The sequence below is a fragment of the Branchiostoma floridae genome, chromosome 10 (assembly GCF_000003815.2).
Source record: "Branchiostoma floridae strain S238N-H82 chromosome 10, Bfl_VNyyK, whole genome shotgun sequence".
NCBI lineage: Eukaryota > Metazoa > Chordata > Leptocardii > Amphioxiformes > Branchiostomatidae > Branchiostoma > Branchiostoma floridae.
In genome coordinates, this window is record NC_049988.1 from 7,022,651 (window position 1) to 7,046,519 (window position 23,869).

The 23,869-nt window shown below is 39.2% G+C and overlaps 2 protein-coding genes across 2 annotated transcripts in view; both read left to right on the top strand.

Annotated features, from left to right (window-relative positions):
- The first annotated feature begins 250 nt into the window (after positions 1-250).
- Positions 251-23,869, top strand: part of LOC118423927 (protein Abitram-like) — a 34,777-nt gene continuing 11,158 nt past the window's right edge. Inside the window, exon 1 of the mRNA XM_035832243.1 lies at positions 251-365. Within this exon, the coding sequence (XP_035688136.1) occupies positions 275-365 (91 nt within the window). The 5' untranslated portion in view covers positions 251-274. The remainder of the gene's footprint in view (positions 366-23,869) is intronic.
- LOC118423925 (DDB1- and CUL4-associated factor 7) lies at positions 363-23,703 on the top strand. Its single transcript, XM_035832241.1, has 7 exons — positions 363-1,092; positions 6,737-6,835; positions 15,827-15,973; positions 17,859-17,996; positions 18,572-18,695; positions 18,936-19,065; positions 19,593-23,703. Exons 1-7 carry the CDS (start codon positions 940-942, stop codon positions 19,837-19,839), a joined length of 1,038 nt encoding a protein of 345 aa, XP_035688134.1. The 5' UTR covers positions 363-939; the 3' UTR covers positions 19,840-23,703.

Consider the following 23,869-nt stretch of genomic DNA (forward strand, 5'->3'; position numbering starts at 1 on the left):
ATGAAAATATCCCGACGAAAAACGCATAACGTTAAGATGTCAAGTTGGAGCCAAACCTCTGCTTGGAGCATTGTCAGTGTGTCTTGTAATCTAATCTCCAAGCAAAGGTTCGGTTCTAGCTTCTTCTTTTTTTTCATTAACTTTGCATACATTAAAAATATTTGTGTCCGCGGCCCAAAATTGAAAGCCTGGAAAAACAACCAAAATACACCATAAAACAGCCAGAACCGAACCTCTGCTTGGAGAGTACTTGTACCCCCCCTGGGACGGGTGAATGGACGCGCCCATATCCAAGATGGCTGACTTGGAGGGGAAGGCTTACCGCACCGTGGTGGACAGGTACTACACACCGGGCTACAGAACAGGTGCGACACCATAATTTCACCTCTTCACAAGGAAAAACACTACAGAGATCCCTTGTACTGTGGTTAGGTCGCCCATCCTGCGCTGTACGCTGTGCTATCCTCCCGGTTTTCCGAGCTCTCTGGGCGCACAACGCGGGTTAGCTGTTTGCCCAAGCGGTTTTGTTTGTGTGCGGGCGCCGTTGGACTATACGGCTTTTACGCGCGGCTGAGGATTTGAGTTGAATTTTCTACGGGGAGAGTAACCAAAGTTGCGGACTGTGACGGCCGTTTTTACGCCTTAGCCGGTCGTTTGGTTGGAAAAACTCGACCCAAATCGCTGAGATAAGTGCAGAAGGCAGAGGAGGCTTTGTTAATGTCCCAGCATTCCTCACGTGGGGTGTAGGGACTGCTAAAGCCACTGCCACTCAAAGGGGGTAACATTTACGGTTACTCACACAAACCACTAGGCCTGTGGACTTAAAAAAGGCTTTGGAACGACGTTAGCCGTCAGTCGTCCTATTGGAAGACTGCACGCACAACTCAGGAAACAACCGTGCAAAATTTCAGAGAGAGAGAGGACTCGCCAAAAATCGCCATGTCGTCTTCTACCGGCACTGGGAAGAGGAAAGAGATCTACAAGTACGAGGCACCATGGACGGTATACAGTATGAACTGGTCGGTACGGCCAGACAAACGTTTCCGCTTAGCGCTGGGAAGCTTTGTAGAAGAGTATAACAACAAAGTCCAGGTAAGTATACGCGTTTTTATTGTTACATAATTGTAGGTACACTTTTGTCTGCAAAACTAAAGAGGGCCTGCATGTCTGTTTTCTGTAACTTGTAAGGCACAGGCAGCCTATTTTGATTTTCCATAGTTTGCAGTGACTCAATTAAATTTGCATATTATACCTTCTGTAATTTTGGAGTAATATGGAAGGGGTTCTTCTGAATTCAGTGTAAAGCATTGGTGGGACTCCCCATACAAATATCTCACAGTAGGTTCATTTCATTTCATAAGGATTAAATTTCTTGGTAGGGAGGAAAAGAAGGCATTTTACAGTGTTTAAAGTAAACTTAAGTTTACGATGGGCACACACAGTATATCACTGAATTGCAGTGTGATAAAAGTAGTCCACGAATATTGAAAAACCACAAATATTTCCAGATGATCTACAGTATAGTATATGTAAGAGCTAAATGATGTAATCAAAACCTGAATTGTATGATTCACAGATTGTAATCTACTAAAGAAAATAAGTACATTTAGTACATTATTTTGCAAATGGATCTATAAAGTAGTCCATCAAGGATTATGCTAATTGGATAACCATTATATTGGCTACTAAAAGCCTTGTGATTTGAAGACAGCTGGATACAGCCATTTTATAATCAAATTGAGTCATGCAATTCTGTCCATACACCATTCTCAGTCAACTCTACTTTCGAAATACACATACTTATTCAGTTAACTCTGAAACCACATTATAGTTCTATACCATTGCCAGGGCTTCAAATTGACTACTCAAGAGTAGGCTGGTAGGTGCACTGATAATTTTGTGCACCTAGTATTTTCGGTGCACAAATATTTTGGTGCACCATGCAGTCATGCACCGGTGCAACAAAAACGTAAAGTAGAAAGCAAAATGATTTGAATGAAGTCACGAACATTGCTCCAGTTACTGACTGTACAATACGAGAAATTTTAATGAATTTTTTTCTGACATTTAATCTAAATGTCAATGATATATAAAATATATATGCTAGATGCACTAGTGTTCAATAGTGCCATGTATATGTGTAAGTTACTCTACTTCTGCAAAAATGTCTGGTGCACTGTCGCATTCACAGTCTAAAACTGGGTGCACATCTGCAATTTTTGATGCACAAAAGTGCCAGTTTTGTATACAGGATAAAACCTTAGCTGTAATAGTCTAAAGCACCACTGTTCTAATGTAAATGCACTAAAACATACTGGCATCAATGAAAACTAGCTTGTCTTTACAAGACGGCAGTTAAATCCGAGGAATGTCACTCAGCCATATGATGGCTATTTCACGCTCCAGTGACGCATGTTCCGACGCAAATCCTCTCTGTAAATGCTCTTTCTTATCTCTACCACTTTGGTTTGGAACATTTCCACTAAGCTCCCATCTTATGGGCCAGAGAGATTAGAACATGTACGTACAAACCTTTTTCAGTCCAGTGAATCGGAAACAAGTGTAAAGTGCAAATCGTTTGTGTTACATTTGCTTTATCTTTCAAAGCGTTTATCGCATTAGTCTTTGTCCATTTAGAGCTGCATACATGTATGAGAAATAGTGCCGAAAACACCATGTGGTGTATGTAAAGCAAATTGCAGTCATTATTTTCATCATTTACCACATTAGGGAGTGCTGAAAGCGTTGCTATAGTCCATTGTCTCCAAAGAAAACAGGAGAAAGCTTGTAGAGCTTGACATACCAGACTGCTAATTTACAGAGCAATTTTTAAGATTGTCCAAAAAGATATTTCCAAAAACATGTGAAGATAGACAAGTTAAAAGAATACATAGATATTGTTGTGAATTCAATCACGACTAATATTGTAGAAAAGAGAAATAAATAATCCAGTCATATTTGGTAAAGGCAAGCCATAAAAAATGCCATCAAAAAGTCAAATTCAATGCGTAGGTTTCAGAATGTTCTCTCCAAAAAGATGCAATGTTGAATATTGTTTTTGTACATTTGTTGAATTGAAGGATTGTCTTCCAGTAAGGCCCCGTTCATGATACAAAAAATGAAACGGTTCTATCGGTCACTATCGGTTAGGCCAGCTGAAACGGATAAGTTTTGTCATCATGGACGGTCCGAAACGGATCTGAAGCGATAGGAAACGGTTTATTCGGAACCTCCTTGCGAGGTAGTATTGAAACGGTTTCTTCCTTATCCGGAATTGCGAATTTGCATCATGAACACAAAAGCGGCGCGATCCATTTTACATCCGGGCATGTGCGTTCATATTTGGTGGCGCCACGGGGGAAAAGTACAATTTTTAACTTGTCATTCGGGTGTTTCGGCCGCGGTTTCAATCGTACGATTCGTTTCTATAATCTGGCCGCCTCCTGGTCGACTGAGGAGCTAGCAGTCCTGATACCGCAAGGGGAATGTGTCAGGAGATCCAGTGGAAATGTCATAGCATGGCATATATCGGGACCACAATGTTTTCAGAGGCATTTCCAAGGTCATAACAGAACCCAGCTTGGAATTCAGTAAGACATTGGTTCAATTACGATCAAAGACCAATAATCTGACACAGAAGTACAAGTTTGGGCAAAATCACAACAACCTCAGGGGTCAGAGGTCGCATTACCTTGCCTTTTCAAGGAACTGAAACGGTTTGCAAGTTTGCATCGTGAACGCAAAATGCAAACCATTTCCTGTCGTTTGCTGTCGGATTTCCAGGCCTAACCGATAGAACCGTTTCATTTTTTGCATCATGAACGGGGCCTAAGACACGAAAAGCTGTACAGTACTCAGTCAGTAGGGAAAAATATAGGATGACATTTGAGAAAGAAGATCTACTCAGTCCTATTTGTTAAAAATCTGGCCATTTGAAATGCCATCAAAAAGCCCTATTTGGATGCTTCGATTTCAAAATGTTCCCTCCAAAAATGTACATTGTAGAATATATTGTCCCCTTACAATTTAAAGAATTGTCTTCCAGCAAGGGAAATTTTGTATGACCTTTTAGAAAGAGGAGCTTTTTAGCTGCTAGCAGCGATACTATTTCTGTATCCACCAGGGGACTGTAGATGCCAAAGTTCACAACGTCTCTGTGTAGAACTAGAAGATAACAACCTAATATTGTTATGACTATAGGATACATTACAATGACCCTTGCTGTTTTTCTCATTTTAAGTGTAGAAATGATGTGAAGAAAATTGTAACAAGTAGTACAGTGCTCGAAATACCCACTAAATTGCTACATAATGCATTTTGCTTTGCACAACTAAACTTCAACCCCAGGTAGCGCAATGCGCAACCTAAAATTTTGCAGTTGGAACACCACTTTTCCTCACCTACGTGCATAAGCATTTGTATTTATTTCTTGATAAGAGTTAATAAGATAAAACATATTGAGAATTTACATGTAACTGGAAGAAAAGATAATGGATAATCATAATATAAGTAGCTGATTTGGAGAAAATAATAAGAGGTGGGGCAACCTGAAATGTTGATGGTGCAACCTAGCTTTTGACTCAGGTTTGTTTGTTTGTTTGTTTTATTTGGATCTCCATTAGTGATACTAAATGTAGTATCACTATTCTTCCTGGAGTCCTACAATACATGAGCAATAAATACCTGGGCAACCTAGCTAAATAAAGTATTTCGAGCACTGCAAGCTTAAGTATTGTCAATGCTTATGTAGTACTACTAGTAGCTATTTTTAAAACTAGAGAAATGCTAGGATGTAGCAAAGCTCTTGTAGAAGAGGTAGGTAAAGCCCCTCCAAAACTAAAATTGTTCAGTAGACAGCTGCTAAAGTACCCAGAGGGGCGTGATGCAGAGAAGATCTTCTCTTATCTGAAGAGCTTCTTCTTGTCAATGGAAAATGTCAAATATAGACACACTTGCTACATATTTGCAAGAAGCAGATCATCAGATTCAGAGGTGCTCCAAAAATGGGCACATTAATATTTCTATTACTCTCTTTATGATATAGAAGACAGCATCTTGCAAACAAGAGACAGAACATACTAGTTCAATTGTGTTGGTTAGCTGTGTTTGATAAGGTCTGAAGAATGTGCCGTATATGTAGTCATTCATGTTCAAGGCATTTCTACCTAACGCATGACAGTTATCTTTTAAATCAATAAATGAATTTTACAAAAAACAGAATAGAGTCTAACAAGAACGAGACAATAGCTATAAAAGTATGACAATGTAACTAGTAAGACTTCTTTGTAAAGTTTCTTCAAAAACATGAAAATGTTACTTGCTGGAATTGCATACAACTTTATTACAAGAAAATGGTAGTACACACAAAAGGAAACAGGATTGAAGCTGGAAAATATCCACTAGTTTTACTATTTGGGGAAAGCAAAAATGTATTTGTTATTTTTGGAGCATTGGAAATCCTAATTCAACCATAAATATTCTGAAAAGGATGCTTAGACGCTGTTCTGACGCTATAGCAACATCGCTGATTGCTTAAGTGATCGTGTAATCATCGCAATAACAGCACGCATTCCAAATATCAGTGCGGCTTCATAACGCCGTGTTGTTCCCAAATTGATTCCTCCAAGCGCAATTTACTTGCGTATGAAATAAAGTGGAGACAACAAATTACATGTGTTGAGTCGACAATGATGCCTCCGTCCCCATTTAATGCGATTGTGACATTTTGAAGGGTGTTTGAAGGGCGACTGTACCGCACGCCAAACTACGTGAAAAATTGCCTCCTGACAATTACGCGGTCCGTGTGACAGAACAGTTTTACCTACCCGGTAGCGTAAACTACGGCGACTCGCTTAAACGATATGCCATTACGGAAACTTGCATGGACTGTTAAACGTGATTTGCGCTTGATGGCAAACAGATGAGATAGCGCCGAAACTCAAGTGGATATTTATTCAGGAGAACTTAACTGATTTCTTTTTCATGAAAAATTCAAGGCCATAGTAAGCTAGATCCATTGCTCATGAATTGTGACAGGGAAGATAGCATTAGGATGTGAGTCAGAAATCATTTGTGAACGCAGGAAAGGCCATGTATTATAGGGGCTGTGAGCCTAAGTAAATGTAACATTGGGTATAGGTACGGGTACAGCTCTCGGTTTAGGAAACCTAAACATAACATCAGGTAGTGGTACAGGTACAGGTACGGGTACAGGTACATGTACAGATACTGTAATACTGTACAGGTATAGGTACAATACAGGTACTTTTACAGGTACAGTACAGGTACAGTACAGGTTTAGGTACAGTACAGGTACAGGTACAGGTACAGGGATACAGGTACAGGTGTAGGAAACCTAAATTTAAAGTCAGGTACAAACACACTGTCAGTATGTGTTTTTTTTTACTAGTACAACTGTCTTTTCTTGACAGTACTTTTTAGACTGATAAAAAAACATACCTGAAAAATATCAGTGGTCTGAGTAGAAAACGACCAGATTATATTGGCAATGGTTTACAACTTTACATGTTTTGTTGCAAACCGGTTCAAGAAAGTAAGAAGAAGTAGAATAGTGTTTAGAGTCATTTCCAACTTCTACCGTCAAACTTTATAGAAAAAGGATTTTGTTAAATGCATTTTTTGTATCTCTGGGATTGTAAAATTCAGTTACATGTTTAATAGACATTATTAACAGTACAGATCTCTCTATCTTGATGTTTCTTCTATCCCAAAATAGGTTGTGTCGTTAGATGAAGACACGTCAGATTTCGTGGTCCGATCAACCTTCGACCACCCATACCCAACCACCAAGATCATGTGGATACCAGATGCAAAGGTTCGTATACCAGATTTATGATTTAATGTTAGAAGATAAGCTTTTTTATGCCATGCCAGTAGAATTGACATGTCAATACACATGTATTTGGAAAAGTATAACACTATAAGTATATGTGCTTTTTTAATTGCAGCACATAGTTTTTTCTTATTAAAATGTAATTTATGTCATGTTCTAAACTCTTGCAGTTGTTAACATAGGCCCCGTTCATGATACAAAAAATGAAACGGTTCTATCGGTTACTATCGGTTAGGCCAGCTGAAACGGATAAGTTTTGTCATCATGGACGGTCCGAAACGGATCTGAAGCGATAGGAAACGGTTTGTTCGGAACCTCCTCGCGAGGTAGTATTGAAACGGTTTCTTCCTTATCCGGAATTGCGAATTTGTATCATGAACGCAAAAGCGGCGCGATCCGTTTTACATCCGGGCATGTGCGTTCATATTTGGTGGCGCCACGGGGCAAAAGTACAATTTTTAACTTGTCATTCGGCTGTTTCGGCCGCGTTTTCAATCGTACGATTAGTTTCTATAATCGGGCCGCCTCTTGGTCGACTGAGGAGCTAGCATTCCTGATATCGTAAGGGGAATGTGTCAGGAGATCCAGTGGAAATGTCATAGCATGGCATATATCGGGACCACAATGTTTTCATAGGCATTTCCAAGGTCATAACAGAACCCAGCTTCGAATTCAGTAAGACATTGGTTCAATTTCGATCAAAGACCAATAATCTGACACAGAAGTACAAGTTAGGGCAAGATCACAACAACCTCAGGGGTCAGAGGTCGCATTACCTTACCTTTTCAAGGAACTGAAACGGTTTGCAAGTTTGCATCGTGAACGCAAAATGCAAACCGTTTCCTGTCGTTTGCTGTCGGATTTCCAGGCCTAACCGATAGAACCGTTTCATTTTTGGTATCATGAACGGGGCTATATTGTAACACACATTGTGAGGGTTAGCTTGCTAGAAACTGATTCTTTATTCTTTGGGAAAACATTTTGTTTTTGCTGTTTTTTCTTTCTTCCTCCTGGCAGAAAGGGTTTACTGAAAAGGCTAGACTATGCACCAGGCCTGTCTACCTGGGCTGGCTATCACGTCAGGCTACGCAAATACCCCATTCATAGCCCCAATTTTTTTTTCACTTTCTCACACTACTTTGGAGTGAGCCTAATGATATAGCAAATTGTTTGAGAGTAGCTTGACACAAGGCTAGTAGAGGGTAAACATTTTGCATTTTTGCAAAAATGTTGCCTTTCTAGTTTAGATTAGAGACTATGAGATTTGCAAGTCCCCACTCTCTATGTACACACAGTTTGTAACAGGATTTCAACTGTAAGGTAACTGTAAAAATGCCAGCCTAAGAAGCTGATAAAAGCAAGTACTCGAGGAGCCATTTAAGGATTTGGTACTTAAGACTACCAGTAACAGGATTAAGGTTTGCTTCCATAGCCCGTTCTTCCGTCGTTATCCTTGTGGAACTTCGTGGCTTGTTAGGGAAAGAGTACTACGTGAGGGACATAAAAATGTTTCTGTAGTTGTTGTTGGGTCTAAGCCTATGCCGAAGTCATTAGTGTTGAATAGGGCTGGGTATCGGTACAGCGTACCGGTACAAAACCGGTTTTTCTTATCGGACCGGTCCAGAAAAACCGGACCTGAAAAAATTAGCTGGACCGGATGTTGGACCGATTAGAAAATTAACAGATTATTTTATCAGGCATTCACAAGTTTTGACGCTTGCAGGTGGAAGAAAATAAAAAGAGTGAAGTAGAGTAGAGTTTATAGTCATTTCTACCAAGTTTTACCGTCAATCGTACAGGTGCAGTTAGCGTTGTAGGATTTTAAAACGTCAGTGTAAGTCTAATACTCCACCAAACAGATTTCTTTGTAGTGAAATGGACCATTGGTATGAGTCATACTAGCCTGGTATCCAGCCGTAATATAGCTTCCAAGTCTCTTCTTTCCTCTCTAGCTATATTACGGCTGGATACCAGGCTAGAGTCATACTGCATCAGGTCCAGGTTCAGGTCCGGACCTGGACCTGATCTTCTGGACCTGAACCGGACCTGGACCTGAATTTTCGGTACCGGTACCCAGCCCTAGTGTTGAACAAAGCTTTTGCTTGAAATCCAAACATGACAGTTGTACCTTCAATTACATAGGTACAGCTCCAGATTGTAGTGGAAAATATAGACCTGCAACTTTTGCAATGCAAAAATTCAGCTTTGTATGAATTACTATCAAGCTAAACCAAAAGCAGAGGCAGTAACAGGAACTTTCACATGGCGGGGTGGGGGGTATTGCGGAGCCAGTTTTACCATGTTGTGTTTTTGGTGTGGCGCATTGCATAAGATAAGAATTAAGAGGCACACAATCCTTAGGGGGTCCAATGGCATTCTCCAGGAAAATGTTGAAATCTTGACCCTCTGAGGCAAATTTATTGGCAGACTAAGGCCACACCAATTTAATTTTTGGTTACACCTAGTCCTTGGGCTTTGTTTTCCTTATATTTTTCCTGTTAAGCATATTTTTTGAAGTTTTGAAAATACATGAACCAACAAATTCAAATGGTGTGGCTTAAGCTACGAAAAAAGGAACAGTATTTTTCATTCCAAAGGCAAAAGTGTGAATAATTAATGGTAAGATTTCTGGTAACTTACAATGTTGAAAGTAACCACACAAAAAGCATTTCTTGCCCCCAATTTAAAGGTGCTTCACTCTAATTTGCTAAGTCCTTGCTGTACAACATGTATGAATGGGCACCAGTCAAGTGGAAACTGCAGATTATGGTGATCCTACATAAGTCTTGACCTGTGGCCTCTTCTTGGCTACTTCCTGCTTACAAAATACTGGCTTTGTTGTGAAGCTAAGGGGCCAAGAAGATGGGGCTTTGTCCATTGTTCTGCTTTGTATTTCTTTAAAGTTTAAGAAAATTGCAAGAAAGACAACTGCAATTGTGTGTATTCGTTGTACGTACATGTAGCAAGCAATAGACGTGCATGTAGACTTTTTTTATTCCATTATGTTGATCCATTACTAGTGAATCACTTCAAGTATTGAGAATACAATACAGGGTTCTAGCCAATACATTTTTGAATTCTTAATATCTTTCATTGAAGAGATTCATTAGTCATGAATGTACATAGTTTATAGAATCTTCATCAAGCAGTGACTACTTTTCAAAGGTAAACACACATTTGGACTCGGATGTGCATGTGTTTACCTTTAAAAAAACACAATGAGGAACACTAAAAAATAAAATTATTTTCAGCTTGCTCAATGGTTCTTTGCTAGTATTTGCTTGAATATGGAACACTGTCTGATCAAATATGATATACATGTGTAACCTACCAAACTGACCAAAAAATCCTTCAAATTAAAACATTGGTAAAAAAAGAATTAAGGACCAACTTTTAGATTCCAACTTTTTACATGTGCCTTACATTTAGAAAATCTCCCAAAGGGCCAAGACCATGCCATGCCATGGTGGCTTTGTTATATTCACCACTACCATTACACTGAACTAAAAAGTAAAATAATGGCTAGAAGTAGAACCCTACAATTTGCATGAGAAAAAAACTAATACCAGTACAGATGGCAAAAATTGTTCTATGATTTCAAATTTGTCCATTTGCATAAAAAGATATACAACAAAGAGTGGCCATATCTGTCCATGCATTATCTGAATTTCATGTGGAAAATGATACGCTACCCAATGTTACGACAAAGCCGGAAATGGAAAACGCTTAGAGATAATATCATGAATATTGTGGAACTAGACAGACCCATCCATCAAAGGATGATGGTCTGAATGGCGGAATCACTACTCGAGCATGTTACGGGCGGTTTTAATGCCCCAGTAGTGCATGTAACGTATCGAACGCAAATCCTCTCGGCGATGGTTTTTCTCTACGCGCTACATGTGTGTCATATTTGTAGGTAATCCTTTCAAAGACTCGAGGTTTCTAGAAATAGAATCTTACCACCTAAGGTTTTAAGGTTGGCTAAATTGGCATTTTGACCTTCCATTGTTTTCTCATTAATTTATTAAAAGAATGGAATTGTAACGAATATTAATAAATGGACATGAAAAATTCTAAATTTGACTTGGGCCATATGGATGACTTCATCAGGTTTTATTGCCCCAAATTTAATTTTTTTCTACGAGAAAATATAGCACTTTGGTACATACCACTGCAATGAAGTTTTTCATGTGCATAATGATGAAAGCAACAAACTCATGTTTGCAGAACGTTATATCTTTGAATGATCTGTAATAATTAGAAAATGATTCGTTTTAATTAGATGAAAACAGTTATTTTCCAGGAACTAAGTAATTTCAAAAGAAGGTATATTTTTTATGTGTTTTGTATCATATAGTTTGATACATTTTTTATGCATTTACATCTAAGATCATTCCAATTATGAAATAGAGGGTTACAAAAATTCAATTTTGGTTCCTGTTCAGTTGCTAGTTGATGGAAAGCCTTGCACATGTAAGGGCTTGGAATAGCCATACATTACGATTCTAAAGGGATGCTTTGTGAACTCACGCAGAAAAATGTCCACACCATTAGGTAGGGATGTAGCACAAGTCCTCTGGGAAGTGGATACACCATTTCCTCCATTTATCATATTAGTTTACATGCGGAAGTCATCCTTTGTATGATGGTAGAAGACGTCTCTTAGATGGTTTTGTTCCTTAGTCCTTAGATGGTTGATGGAAGAAAATCCCTTACAATGTATGTATTCCATTTGCTGCATGAGTAATCACTCAAAGTCTCTCCATTGGAAAACATAAAAGGACCAAGTCTATAGCCACAGGGCCACACCAATTCAATTTCTTGGTTCACGGATTTTTTCATAAAAAATGTGGAGCGAGAGGGCGAAATAAAAATAAAAGTTGTAAAATGGTTGGGGTAATGGCAACGGCTAATCCAAAACATAAAGAAAAAAGTTTTCAGCTTGAAAAAAGTACAAAAACACTTTTTGTACAGTAACAGCACCTGTACCCACACTTTAAGGAGCTTATAATATAAAGGCCAATTTGCTACACCAGAAAGTTGGTGAATTGTTTCATTAATGGTGAAAATTTGCTGAGTGGTAATTTTTTTTTTTTTTTTTCCCAAAAAATAGGAGGGAGCGAATCCGTGAACCAAGAAATTAAATTGGTGTGGCCCAGTGGTTGAATATAGAAGAGAGCTTTTTTTAAATATTTCATTTTGTGGATGCTTAGAACTTATTTGGTGGACGTCATGCTAGTATTGGTTGCAAATAATATCGGAAAACAAATTCTAATGTTGTTGGATGCCAAAGAAGATATGAAACTGAAAGAACAAAAATGCAGACTCTATTGTTATGAATACATGTATAACTGGTAACCATACTTTGTGTGATTTGTTCAACATTCCTAACCACTTCATATACTTCTTACCACATTTCATAATAAAGGCAAATTTTTTATTTGCATGCTCGCATCAGTTTTAGGATTGCCTAAGGATGTCATCCATATAATAAAATTGACATGGCCTAAAGAAAAATGAACATTTTATACTTGCACCAGTCCTGTGCAATGGTTTTGCTATCTCTGCCATTTGGCACATTAGCCAGTTGAAGGGGTACCTAACTTTCCATAGCCTAGACAGATGTCTGCATGATGGAGTAAATGGGATGTGTCCAAGAAGAAAAACGACAGCTTGTTTGCCCAGCTATCTTCTTAGGCAAGTTGTGGTGTTGTGTCGGCATAACGTTAAGGGTGTGTGGCCCAGATGTCCTGGGTTTGAATCCTCTGACATGCCAGCAATGCTGTACCCTTTATATGGACTTTACACGACTTTCCTCAGGTGTAAAAATAAGTACCTGACTTCAGTAGACTGTTGGGGAGGTAAAAAGGATAAGAAGGAAAGGGTTGGGCTCTGCCTTCCAATACACCTTTCTCACGCGGCGGCCATGATATATCTAAAACGAGTTCAATGTGGCAAACAAAAGGCTGTCCATCATAATTAGCAGTTCGACCAATGGTAGCCTGCCAATTAGGAAATCGACCAATAAGTGAATGGCTGCAAATTCGTTAAAAATTCGCATTATTATGTTTTTATTTTGCATCTCTTAAGGGACTATGGGGTCAGTCTACACTACTCTAAATTGCTACATCTTTCGGTGCATAACACTTCTTGTAATATTTATTATTCTATCTTATATCATGAAAGTTTGTGTGGTTTGGGGGAAAACTAAATGGGACCTGATTTTAGAAATAAGTTTTGTCTGTTTGCCTCATTGACCTCTTCTTCGATCTATCATGGCCGCCGCGTGAGAAAGCCCTATACCGTGCCCTAGACACAGTAAATAACAACCCACTTCCCCTACAGCCTCAAAAAGGCTTTGGGACTATAGCCAGTGCTCAAAATGCCTTTTCAGCCAAGTTGCCAAGGCAGCAACCTAGTCAAAAGCCAGGTTGCGCCATCAAGATTAACATTTTAGGTTGGCCCCCGTCCAAGTTATTACTTGTACTTTCTTCAAATCAGCTACTTGTTCATTATCAGAGTTTCCCTTTTAGTTACATGTAACTACTTATGTTTTATCTTATCAAGAAAAAAATAACAAAACTTATACACATACATGTAGGTGGGGGAAAGCAGTGTTCCAACTACAATGTACAAAATTTCAGGTTGCACCAGGGCTCTAGCCAGCGTCCGTTTTTCCGTCAATTGACGGAAATGTGCAGCGTCTGACGGAAAAATTTTAAACCAATCCGTCAACCTTGACGGACAAAAGTCCTTGGTGGAAGCTACAGGCGGCTTGGGGACGCCGTCCACGGCCGTAAAAGCCACACACTGTTTGTTTTGCTATTGTTATGATTGTTGACAATGTGTGTCGGCGCCCTTTCGCATACGATAATCTCATAAAAACCCGTTTTTCAAGGTCTCAGTTCAGTCCTTCTAATTAATTTTCGCAGTTTTCGCGACGATTGTAATTGGCTGACGGAAAAAAATTTCGAGCTGGCTAAAGCCCTGGGTTGCACACAGTGCTACCTAGGTTTGAAATTAAGTTGCACCAAGCAAAATGTGGTTGCATTTGCAAGTATGCAACTGGGTATTTCAAGCACTGTTATAGCTTCCTTTACCTTTTTGTTACCAAGATGAAAATGACAGCTGGGTACATGGATTTGCCAACTATTTTGGACAACCAAATTTTTGGCTGCGGCAACCAGTTTGTGGTAAAACAGGTTGCCTTGTGAGTAAAAAATACATGCGTCTAAATTGAGTGCACTTTTTTTTTATATTAACTACAGTATTAATTCTTCAATATGTCCACCACTTAAGTTACAAACACTGTCGGTAATTGCTTGACTGTAAATGCATGTTAGACTAGCAAAGGTTTGTTGCCAGTTGGCTGTGGTATTCGGTGGCCCCAATGCTAGCAAACAACGGAATGCTATTAGTGGGCCCATTGTAAATTATACAGCTATACTATATATAGTTGAGTACACAGTGCTTGAAATACACACTTGCATACGCAACCACATTTTGCTTGGCACAACTTGATTTAAACCCAGTGTGCAACCTAAAATTTTACAGTTGCAACACCGCTTTTCCCCCACCTACTTGCGTAAGCTTTTGTACTAATTTCTAGATTAGATAAAACATAAGTAGTTACATCTAACTGAAAGAAAAGATATGGATAAGTAGCTGATTTGGAAAAAGTGATAACTTGGTTGGAAGTGGGGCAACCTGAAATGTTGATGGTGCAACCTGGCTTTTGACTCAGGTTGCAACCTGGGTAACCTGGCTGAACAAGGGATTTTGAGCACTGGTACATGTACATGTTAGATGTCAGGAGTTGAGACCACCAAATTTTGTCCCCCATTTTCATTCTTTTGACTTAAGAAAATATGAATATACTCATATAATGCTAATGCACTGATACATGTATACATGTAGGAAAATGCATAGAACACAATGTCATATAGCAGGAAGTATGAAAAAAATTAACTACAATACTTAAATTTCATAAGGAACTATGCAAGCATCCATAGCCATATAACAAAAGATAGAATGCAATTGGTGTAGATGCAAGATATGGGTATATTACAGTTAAAAAATAATTAAAAAATACCACTATATGCTACTTCATAAATTAGCCTTGATGTTAGTATATACGAAATGCTTCAAATTGATTCAGAATTCAGAATTTTGATGTTGAACATTCCCTATTTATATAGAGTACCCTCTGCATCAAGCCTTGGGTCAAGGTAAATTGAAAACCAAAGTACAAATGTATTGAAAGCACTTCTCTGACCTTTTATTGATTTTTGGAGCGAGTCTTGGTAACTCAATTTTCCAATCAGTGACATGTCAATTGTAGCTCTAATTGAGCATCAAAATACATGAGAATGGATGTACAAGTAATGTTGCAGTCCATTCTGTGTATATTGGCCATGACTCAAATTGTTGATATACATGTAACACTACCGGTAGTTTACCTTTGTCCACGGGGTAACCTACATGTTTTGAAAAGATGGTATTTAATAGGGATATCAAGTCAACGGATCGGATGATGGTTTCACTTTGCAATATTTTTTTAATATTTCAGTTTAAAACCACCATTCATTTAAAAACAATGGCCATAGGGTACCCCATGCATAAAGGTGAACTGAAAAGTGTAAGACAATAATTACCATATCACTTTGTGTACGACATTGTATTGTATATAGTTTATAGAGTATAATATTAGTACACAAACATGACTATGATGATGTGATAATTGTGCTGTGGAATAACAAGAGATGTACTCAAACATAATTGCCATTCTTCAAGAAGATATCAAGCGAAATTGTTGCAATTTTGTAGCTACCCATTTCTATTATAAACTTTGATTATTCAGGCAGTCTACACATGAGAGAGACTTGAAGCGTACAGATTTTACCTCTCAACATCTGCTTGGAGATTGCTCATTCAATCCATTATTCTAACTTGAACATGTTTGCTCCTAAGGGTGTGTTCCCAGACTTGGTGGCCACATCAGGGGACTACCTGCGGGTGTGGCGGGTTAACGAGAATGACACCAGGTTGGAATGTCTGCTGAACAACAACAAGAACTCGGACTTCTGTGCACCACTCACATCCTTCGACTGGAACGAGGTATGTGTATATTTGCATGTTTAGTTCCTTGCAGTATCAGTATGTACATTTGTAGAGGAGGGAACATATACAGAAAATTCAGGTCTAGGTGGTTTAAATAAAAATGGTACGGACCTTAGGCCACACCAATTTAATTTCTTGGTTCTCGGATTTCCCGACCCATTTTTTTCGATTTGGAAAAAAAATTAGTCCCAAGAATAACAATATAGGTTTTGCTATCGCAGACCTGTAAAAAAAAACATTCCAGGGGTACATACTGCTGATAAACCAATCAGAGAGCTTCTTTGTAGTCACATGATAGAAACCAAACAATAAGCTTCTTGCATTTTTTTCCAAACAACATGGCGCTGTAGAAGTCTGTGGTGTGTATGTAGTAGTGCGTTGGAAGAATCAAAAGAAGAGATTCATTGGATAAATCATGCCATGAAAAGCTGAAAACTTGACTGCTAACCTTGTTTTTTTGTGTCATATAAGCCTCATATGTTCACCCCAGACTTTTTGCAAATTTTTTTTGAATTTATTTTTTTGACCGCCCGCCCCAAAATTTTCCTGAAAAATTCGAGAACCAAGAAATTAAATTGGTGTGGCCTTAACCTGGATGTTATTGTCTGTGAAATTTTTCGAATGGGTGATACTCAAAACAAAACAAAACAAAAGTCCAGTTTGCTAGAAAGGAATCTGTTTGGTGGCAACTCCCACTGGCATATTTTAAAATCCTATCTTCGTGTAAACAACACCAGCAGTGAGTGCCTATGTACGTTTGACTGTAGAAACTTTGTAGAAATATAGCTCACACTCAACCAACATGCATCCCCACACACAGACAATTCATACACACTACACAAACTACTATGCACACTCACAGTCACACATACATATACACACACACACACAAACAGTCCCACATAGACACATTTACATATACACATCACACACACACCACACAAAACCCACCAACAAACACACATACTCATCAGCGATCACACACACACATCACACATGCAAATATCATATACACACACGTTAACATCACAGACACACAAACATACACACCACACAGACATAGATACATACACATCACATACACATAGACACATGCATGACCAGGGCTCGAAATACCACCTGCATATGCAGGTTAGTGCAGGTAACATTGGAGCTGTGCAGGTATTTCTGATGTCTACCTGCACCTAACCTGCACTGGTCCATGTACTGGGTTTTATACATAAACATCCTATGGGGTAAGTGCATGTCGATCAAGGTTGTAGCTACAGTGTAGCACCCGTCCTTCCGTCCTTTGACGGAATTTTGAAGCTGGGGACGGAAAAAAAATTGACCATTCCGTCCTCTGTGATGGACAAAAATCAATATGTAATGATATAAAAAAAACTTGAAATTTGAACAGCTTATTAATCTACTAGCAATATTTACACCTCAAAATGCAGGAAATAGTTTCAGAGGGCTAGGGTCTAGATTTCAAAATTTTCAGGGGAACATGCCACCTGACCCCCCTAGGAACATTGCGAGCTTGATAGGACTTCCATACAAAATCAAGGGGACGGAAAATGATTTCAGGCTGGCTACAACCCTGATGTCGATTATTATTAGCTGCTTTGACTGTTACCACCTATTAAGTATAGAATAATGGTTTCTGAACAATTTCAGTATGATCCATACTTCCTAAATTCAGAGTGGTGCAGGTAAAATTTGTCTGGTGCAGGTAATTTTCAATGCCACCTGCACCAGTGCAGGTATGCAGAAAAAAAGAATTTTGAGCCATTGACACGAAAATCACAGGGAACCAACCCCACACACATCACACAATGTCATACACACATACCATACATACTGGTTTGTAACATGTTTTGTCCCTGTGTTTTTTTCCCAGGTTGACCCCAACCTTTTAGGCACCAGTTCCATCGACACCACCTGCACCATCTGGGGTCTGGAGACAGGGCAGGTGCTCGGGAGGGTCAATCTGGTTTCAGGTCACGTCAAGACGCAGCTCATCGCACACGACAAGGAGGTACGGCACTTCGGGGACCCTCCTGAGTGGATACGTACAGCCATTAGGCTTCCCAGACACTTTGTAGTTGAAGTAGATTAGAAGTAGAGTATGGCTGTTATGTTATGATGTAATGTTGTTTTAGAATCATGTAGTATATTGGTAGATCAAACATATTTTATTCAGTATCAGCATTAATGCAGCATTTAATACAGTGGTACTAGTAGTTACAGTATTGTCAGGATTCCATAGTGCTATCACTTTTACCGTGAATCATTTCAAGTTTGCAGGAACTTATTTTTGCGATAAGTGGGTAAAAGGAGGCATTTTGATTTGAGTTTAAAGGAATACAGAAGACTGCACGTGTTTTCCTTGGTGAGGGTGCACTGCAAACATAAAACCAATATTTTGGGTTTTACAATATTATCAGTTGAAGACTTTTTAAACATTGTGCCTTTTTGTGTTGTGTTCAATAGATGGTGGTGGTGTATATCCTTATACAATACTTAGTTAGATAACAGTTAAAAGAATATGTTGGAGCCCCCCTCCCCCTTCTATTGTTTGAGGTATGCATCATCTACCCTTTTTCCCCGCAGGTGTACGATATCGCGTTCAGCCGTGCGGGTGGCGGGAGGGACATGTTCGCTTCCGTCGGGGCCGACGGTTCTGTCCGAATGTTCGACCTTCGACACCTGGAACATTCCACCATCATCTATGAAGGTCACTACAATGTCAAATATCTATTGAATTTTCAAGTTGGTGCATGTATATAAAGGGTTCATTAATTGTTCTGTACTAGAATATTGCATTACGATTATGAAGTTCTTAAATTAGAAGATTGGTTGTTTCCCATAAGGTTAATTAGATTAACAATCTGAAGATCACTTAGTGGTACTTCCCCAGTAGGTTAATTAGATTAACAGTCTGAAGATCACTGATTGGTTGTTGGCCATGTTTCAGACCCCGCCCACCACCCCCTCCTGCGGCTCTGCTGGAACAAACAGGACCCTAACTACCTGGCCACCATGGCCATGGACAGTCTGGAGGTCATCATTCTGGACGTCCGAGTGCCCTGCACACCTGTGGCCAGGTAAGTACTGGTCAGCAGCAGTAGCATGTATGCAGTCAGTGAACAAAAAGCCAATTAGTTCGAATGCTGGATGTGTTGCTCACCCGACATGCACGCTACTGGAAAAGGTTACAGTCAGTCCTTTTGATAGGACGTTAAACTTTGCTCCACTGTTCATTGTGCTTATCAAAAAGAGCTAAGGCAAATTTTCCCTGTTACAATGTAAATACTGTACATTACCTCTATCATGATACCAGTGGAAGATTAGGTCTTCTGTTCATTGAGTTCATCATCAAAATCTATGGATACTTTCTTGAGTTCTGCCCTTCTAAAGTTTCTAACAAAAAAGCCCCAGGCCTGCAGTTTTAAAAACAATTAGTGAATGCCATTTGAACTAAAGTACCTGTAGATAAATACTGTCGGAAAGATTTTGACACTTAAGCACTTAAAAGAAAAACGTACTATGGTGGAGATCAAAAATATGTAAATATATCTTACATGATAAATGTCCCATGCAACCTAATGTTGACTGTGTGTGTTTCCTGTAGGCTAAACAACCATCGTGCCTGTGTGAACGGCATGGCCTGGGCGCCCCACTCCTCGTGCCACATCTGCACGTCCGCGGACGACCACCAGGCGCTGATCTGGGACATCCAGCAGATGCCTCGCGTCATCGAGGACCCGATTCTCGCGTACACGTCTGACGGAGAGATCAACCAGATCCAGTGGGCCTCCACCCAGCCCGACTGGATCGCCATCTGTTATAACAACTGCCTTGAGATCCTTAGGGTGTAGGCTACGGGAATTGCCGCGTATCGTTTTTTGCTGCCTCCACGGGTTTCCAGGCTTCCACGCGCACTAAATCCTGGGTCTGGCAGCCATGTTGTTTCCTCCTGTGTGACCTTTGACCTCAATTTGCATAATGAAGACTTTTGACAGATATGATAGGTTAGAATGTAATTGGGAAATGTTTGTGAGAAAATAGGATAGGAAAACTTTAAAACTGTCAGGAAACTGTGAAGGAAAAGATTGGAGTTAGTGTGGATGTTTGTAAAGGAAAAGTGTTTCCATATAAGGGAAAAAGAAATGTCAAATATGGGCAATTTCAAGAAAAACTAGGATTGTTTTTACTGGAAAAGTTTTGGATTTAGAATTAGCTAGCTTTTAGTTTATTGATAATTTTTGGTAAAGTAGGTAGGAAAAAAGAGCAGCTTCAAGTTCCATTGTCTGCAGTGTGACTACTGAGTTCAGAGGTTGTGCAGAAGAGATCAACATGGTGTCAGAACTAGAATTTGGTGTGTACTGTTACCTCTCCTATATAATAATGGAGATGGTATGGGTACACGAAAGCTTGGGCCTATGGGAGAATGGACACAGAGGGTGCACTAGGGAAGGTAGGGAGGGGCTCCACCTCTCTCAAAAGCACTGACTACTCTAAAAACATCAAAACTTCCAATGGTTACATTTTGGCGACGCCTCAGTGGCGGTGCCTTTTTCATAGCATGAGTTGTGTTTGGGATTGAACAATCTGAAAAGGAAGAACTTATCTCTTTTGAAGGGGTGGTCAGGATCATTTTCCAAAATGGAAAAAAGTGTTACATAGTAAGTCTCAAAGCAAGGAAGGAAAGTGATCTTGACTACCCTTTCTAAGACTTTGAAATGGAATATACAAAAGTGCTGTTCAGAGGGAATTTTGAGGCCCCCAGTTTTCCCAGCCTTCCATGGTGTACCCTTGTATACAAAGTCTGTGTAGAGAACTTTGGTACTGTTGGTTTCAGTCTAAATCAAATCAATACAATAAATAATGCTTCTGAGGGTCCTTTGTTTCTGAGAGTCGCGCGTTGAAGGTTTATGCATGTCTAGCAAAACTTTGCTTCAAAGAAAGAGTTTCCTTAAATTATGATTGAATCTTTGAAGTGTTTATTTTGGAGAGAGGATAGCATAAAGGTAGACTCAACAACCCTTGGTTGCAGTGAGCATATAATTTCAGCCTGAAATTCTAGGATATTTTTTGCGTGGATTTTGTGAGTGTCCTGATTCAGTTGCAATTTACTATTGTGTAATGTAGCATATATATACTCACTATTTTGATCCTTGGCAAGTTTACCTTGTTCAAAATTCCAATCTTCTCAGCACCAGCTTGTAAAGTTTACACAGAAGTCACCAAAGTGCACCTATTACAATTTCAACAATCTGATATTTCAGTGGAATCATCAATGTCAAATTCTTGGAAAATCTGGATGTGAGTTGACAGGTTGCTTCTGTAGTCATCTGTGCTGTCAATACAAAAAAAGTACATGTTTCCTGGGCTGGCTTACATCAGAATTCTAAAACTTTGTAGGTAGCAGTTTGATATGTCTTACTGTAGACCCTTTCCCAACTAAAAACAAACAAACCTAAAACCTACTGTTGTGTTTTTCACACAACTTTGATAGATAACAGATAGGCCAAAAATAAGACTAATGTTTGACAACTCTTTAAAATATCCTTCAAAAATTAAGAAAAAGAGACTACCTCAGGCAGTTTCCACAGTGGAGAATTGCAAAATCTGAAACTAGTAAGTTACCAAAGGACGTTAGCACTAGACTTTGTTGTTTCCATGGTTACGATTCCCTTCGGATTTCACCCCAAGGTTCTCAGGGCTGTTTTAGAGGAAGTGTGATGCATTATGGGATGTCTTCTGCAGGAAACATCCTGCAGGTTACCATGGAAACTGCCTGCAGGTTGCCATGGAAGCTGCCTGCAGGTCATTATGGAAACTGCCTGCAAGTCGCCATGGAAACATCCTGCAGGTTACTTAGGAACCAGACTGCAGGTTACCATGGAAACTGACTGCAGGTTACCATGGGAACAGACTGCAGCTTTTCTTGGAAACAGTCTGCAGGTCACCATGGAAACAGACTGCAGGTTACTATGGAAACTGCTTGTTACCATGGAAACTGCCTGTGGATACAGGTGTATGTAAGACACAGTAGATAGGAGAATGTTGTTAATCCTTTGCATCATTGTACATTTTGTGTGGAGGGTTTATGTTCAAAAATCGTGTTAAGATGTTCCGTAAAGAAGGCCTTTGTTTCATTTTGGAAACTGCATCTGTTTTCTGGTACTTTTGACAAGTTTTGAGCTAGGAAACACCTGATATGGAATCTTTGGACAGATTTATCTCTTGTCTACCTACATTGTACTACAGAAAGTCCTGAAATAGTTTGTTTAAAAGTTCTCCAACAAGTATTCTGGAAATGTATTGACTGAAAATATTCATAGTTCGGAAATTGGCAAGTTCTTGCTCAGTAATTGAAATCTGAAACCTTTATTTACTATTCTCACATTATTGAAAATTGAACGCACAATTTCTTTTTGGAGTAAAAATAAAAAGGAGGAATTACAAGAAGAATGCATGCATATGGGACCAAGAACTCTACTGTGGGATTTTCTGGCAGTTCAATGACTAGATACAATTGTTACAAGAAAAGGGAAGTTTCAAAATATTTTTGTCTTTCAATTCGCAATATTTTTTACAAACCCCCCATTTCTCTCTATTGTAGGAAAGAATCTGATGTGTAATATTTCAGAAAAATGTTGTTTCAGAGCTGTTCTTGAGGATTGATAATGAGAGAGCTTTGTTAATTCATTTCAGTTACTTACATTTTGTGTCTTACATGTACCATTGCTTTAAAAGAAATTAGGACTGTTTGAAAAAAGAAGAAGTTTAGTGGTCAAGAAAACTTGAAAAAAAAAATTATTTGTTTGCATGAAAAGAAAAGAAAAAGTTTGGGAATGTTATTAGGTTATTAGTTTATGTTGTACGGGTAGGATCGAATTTTGTTTGAGTGCACTTATAATCTTACTGGAGCATAGATTCTGTTGCCTGCCTACGAAGGACCTATTTGCCAAGAATGTATCTGTGCAAGAAAACACAAGATCATACATTGTAGATAGAATTTCCATGCCCAACTGCTCAATAAGGTTGTTGCTGGTACTTTTCCAGCATAGCACATGTAGCTGTAAAAGAGTGGAGATATGACGACTTTTACAGTAACTTCTGTGTTGAATCTCTTACTAGTTAGTCCACAATCCCATTCGATGTGCACTTCTCATGTTGTCCATGTTCTTGCCTAGCCTAGAGTCCATCCTATTCTAGCTCCTTTTCGCTCCACCGATTGCTTTACCACAGAATAGTTTGGGACCTGTTAGAGTATGGTAGTTTGATATTTGAATATTGGTCTGAACTGGAAGTGAAATTTCTGACTGTCTCCAAGTTTATGGTCATCTGCGCTTGCCCAATCATAACTTTCACTTGCCCTGGGCAATTGGGCTAATGGACTTGTTCATCCCTGACTCCTTACAATGAGAACTATTTAAATTTGATACCTGAAATGATTCACACCGTAACGGCAAAATGTTTGAACGGGAAAGGGTTGCCGGAGTATTCTGTGGAGGGAAGCGATCGGGGGAATGGACTGGCACTAGACAAGGATGGATACCAGGCTGGTTCCCGTGGCTGCAAACAAACATGATGATGATGATGATATTTGTATAGATCACTTCTCTACATGGGGTCAGTCGTTTTGAAGATGTGCCGTTTGAAAAAGTGTGTTGTTGATACTATAGTGGTTATTTGTGAAGTGTGTTGATACAATAAAACTGTTTGTACACTCTTACAAATTCTTGCATTGTTGTCTTTTATTTGCAGTATGTAACATAAAGAAGGAGGATGGGTTAATTGATAAGTTAGACGGACAGACAGTTTCATGTTCAAGGTACAATATGCATTGTTCAGAAGAAAAGTGCACATTCTTCAAACAATTTAATAGTGTTTTAGCCA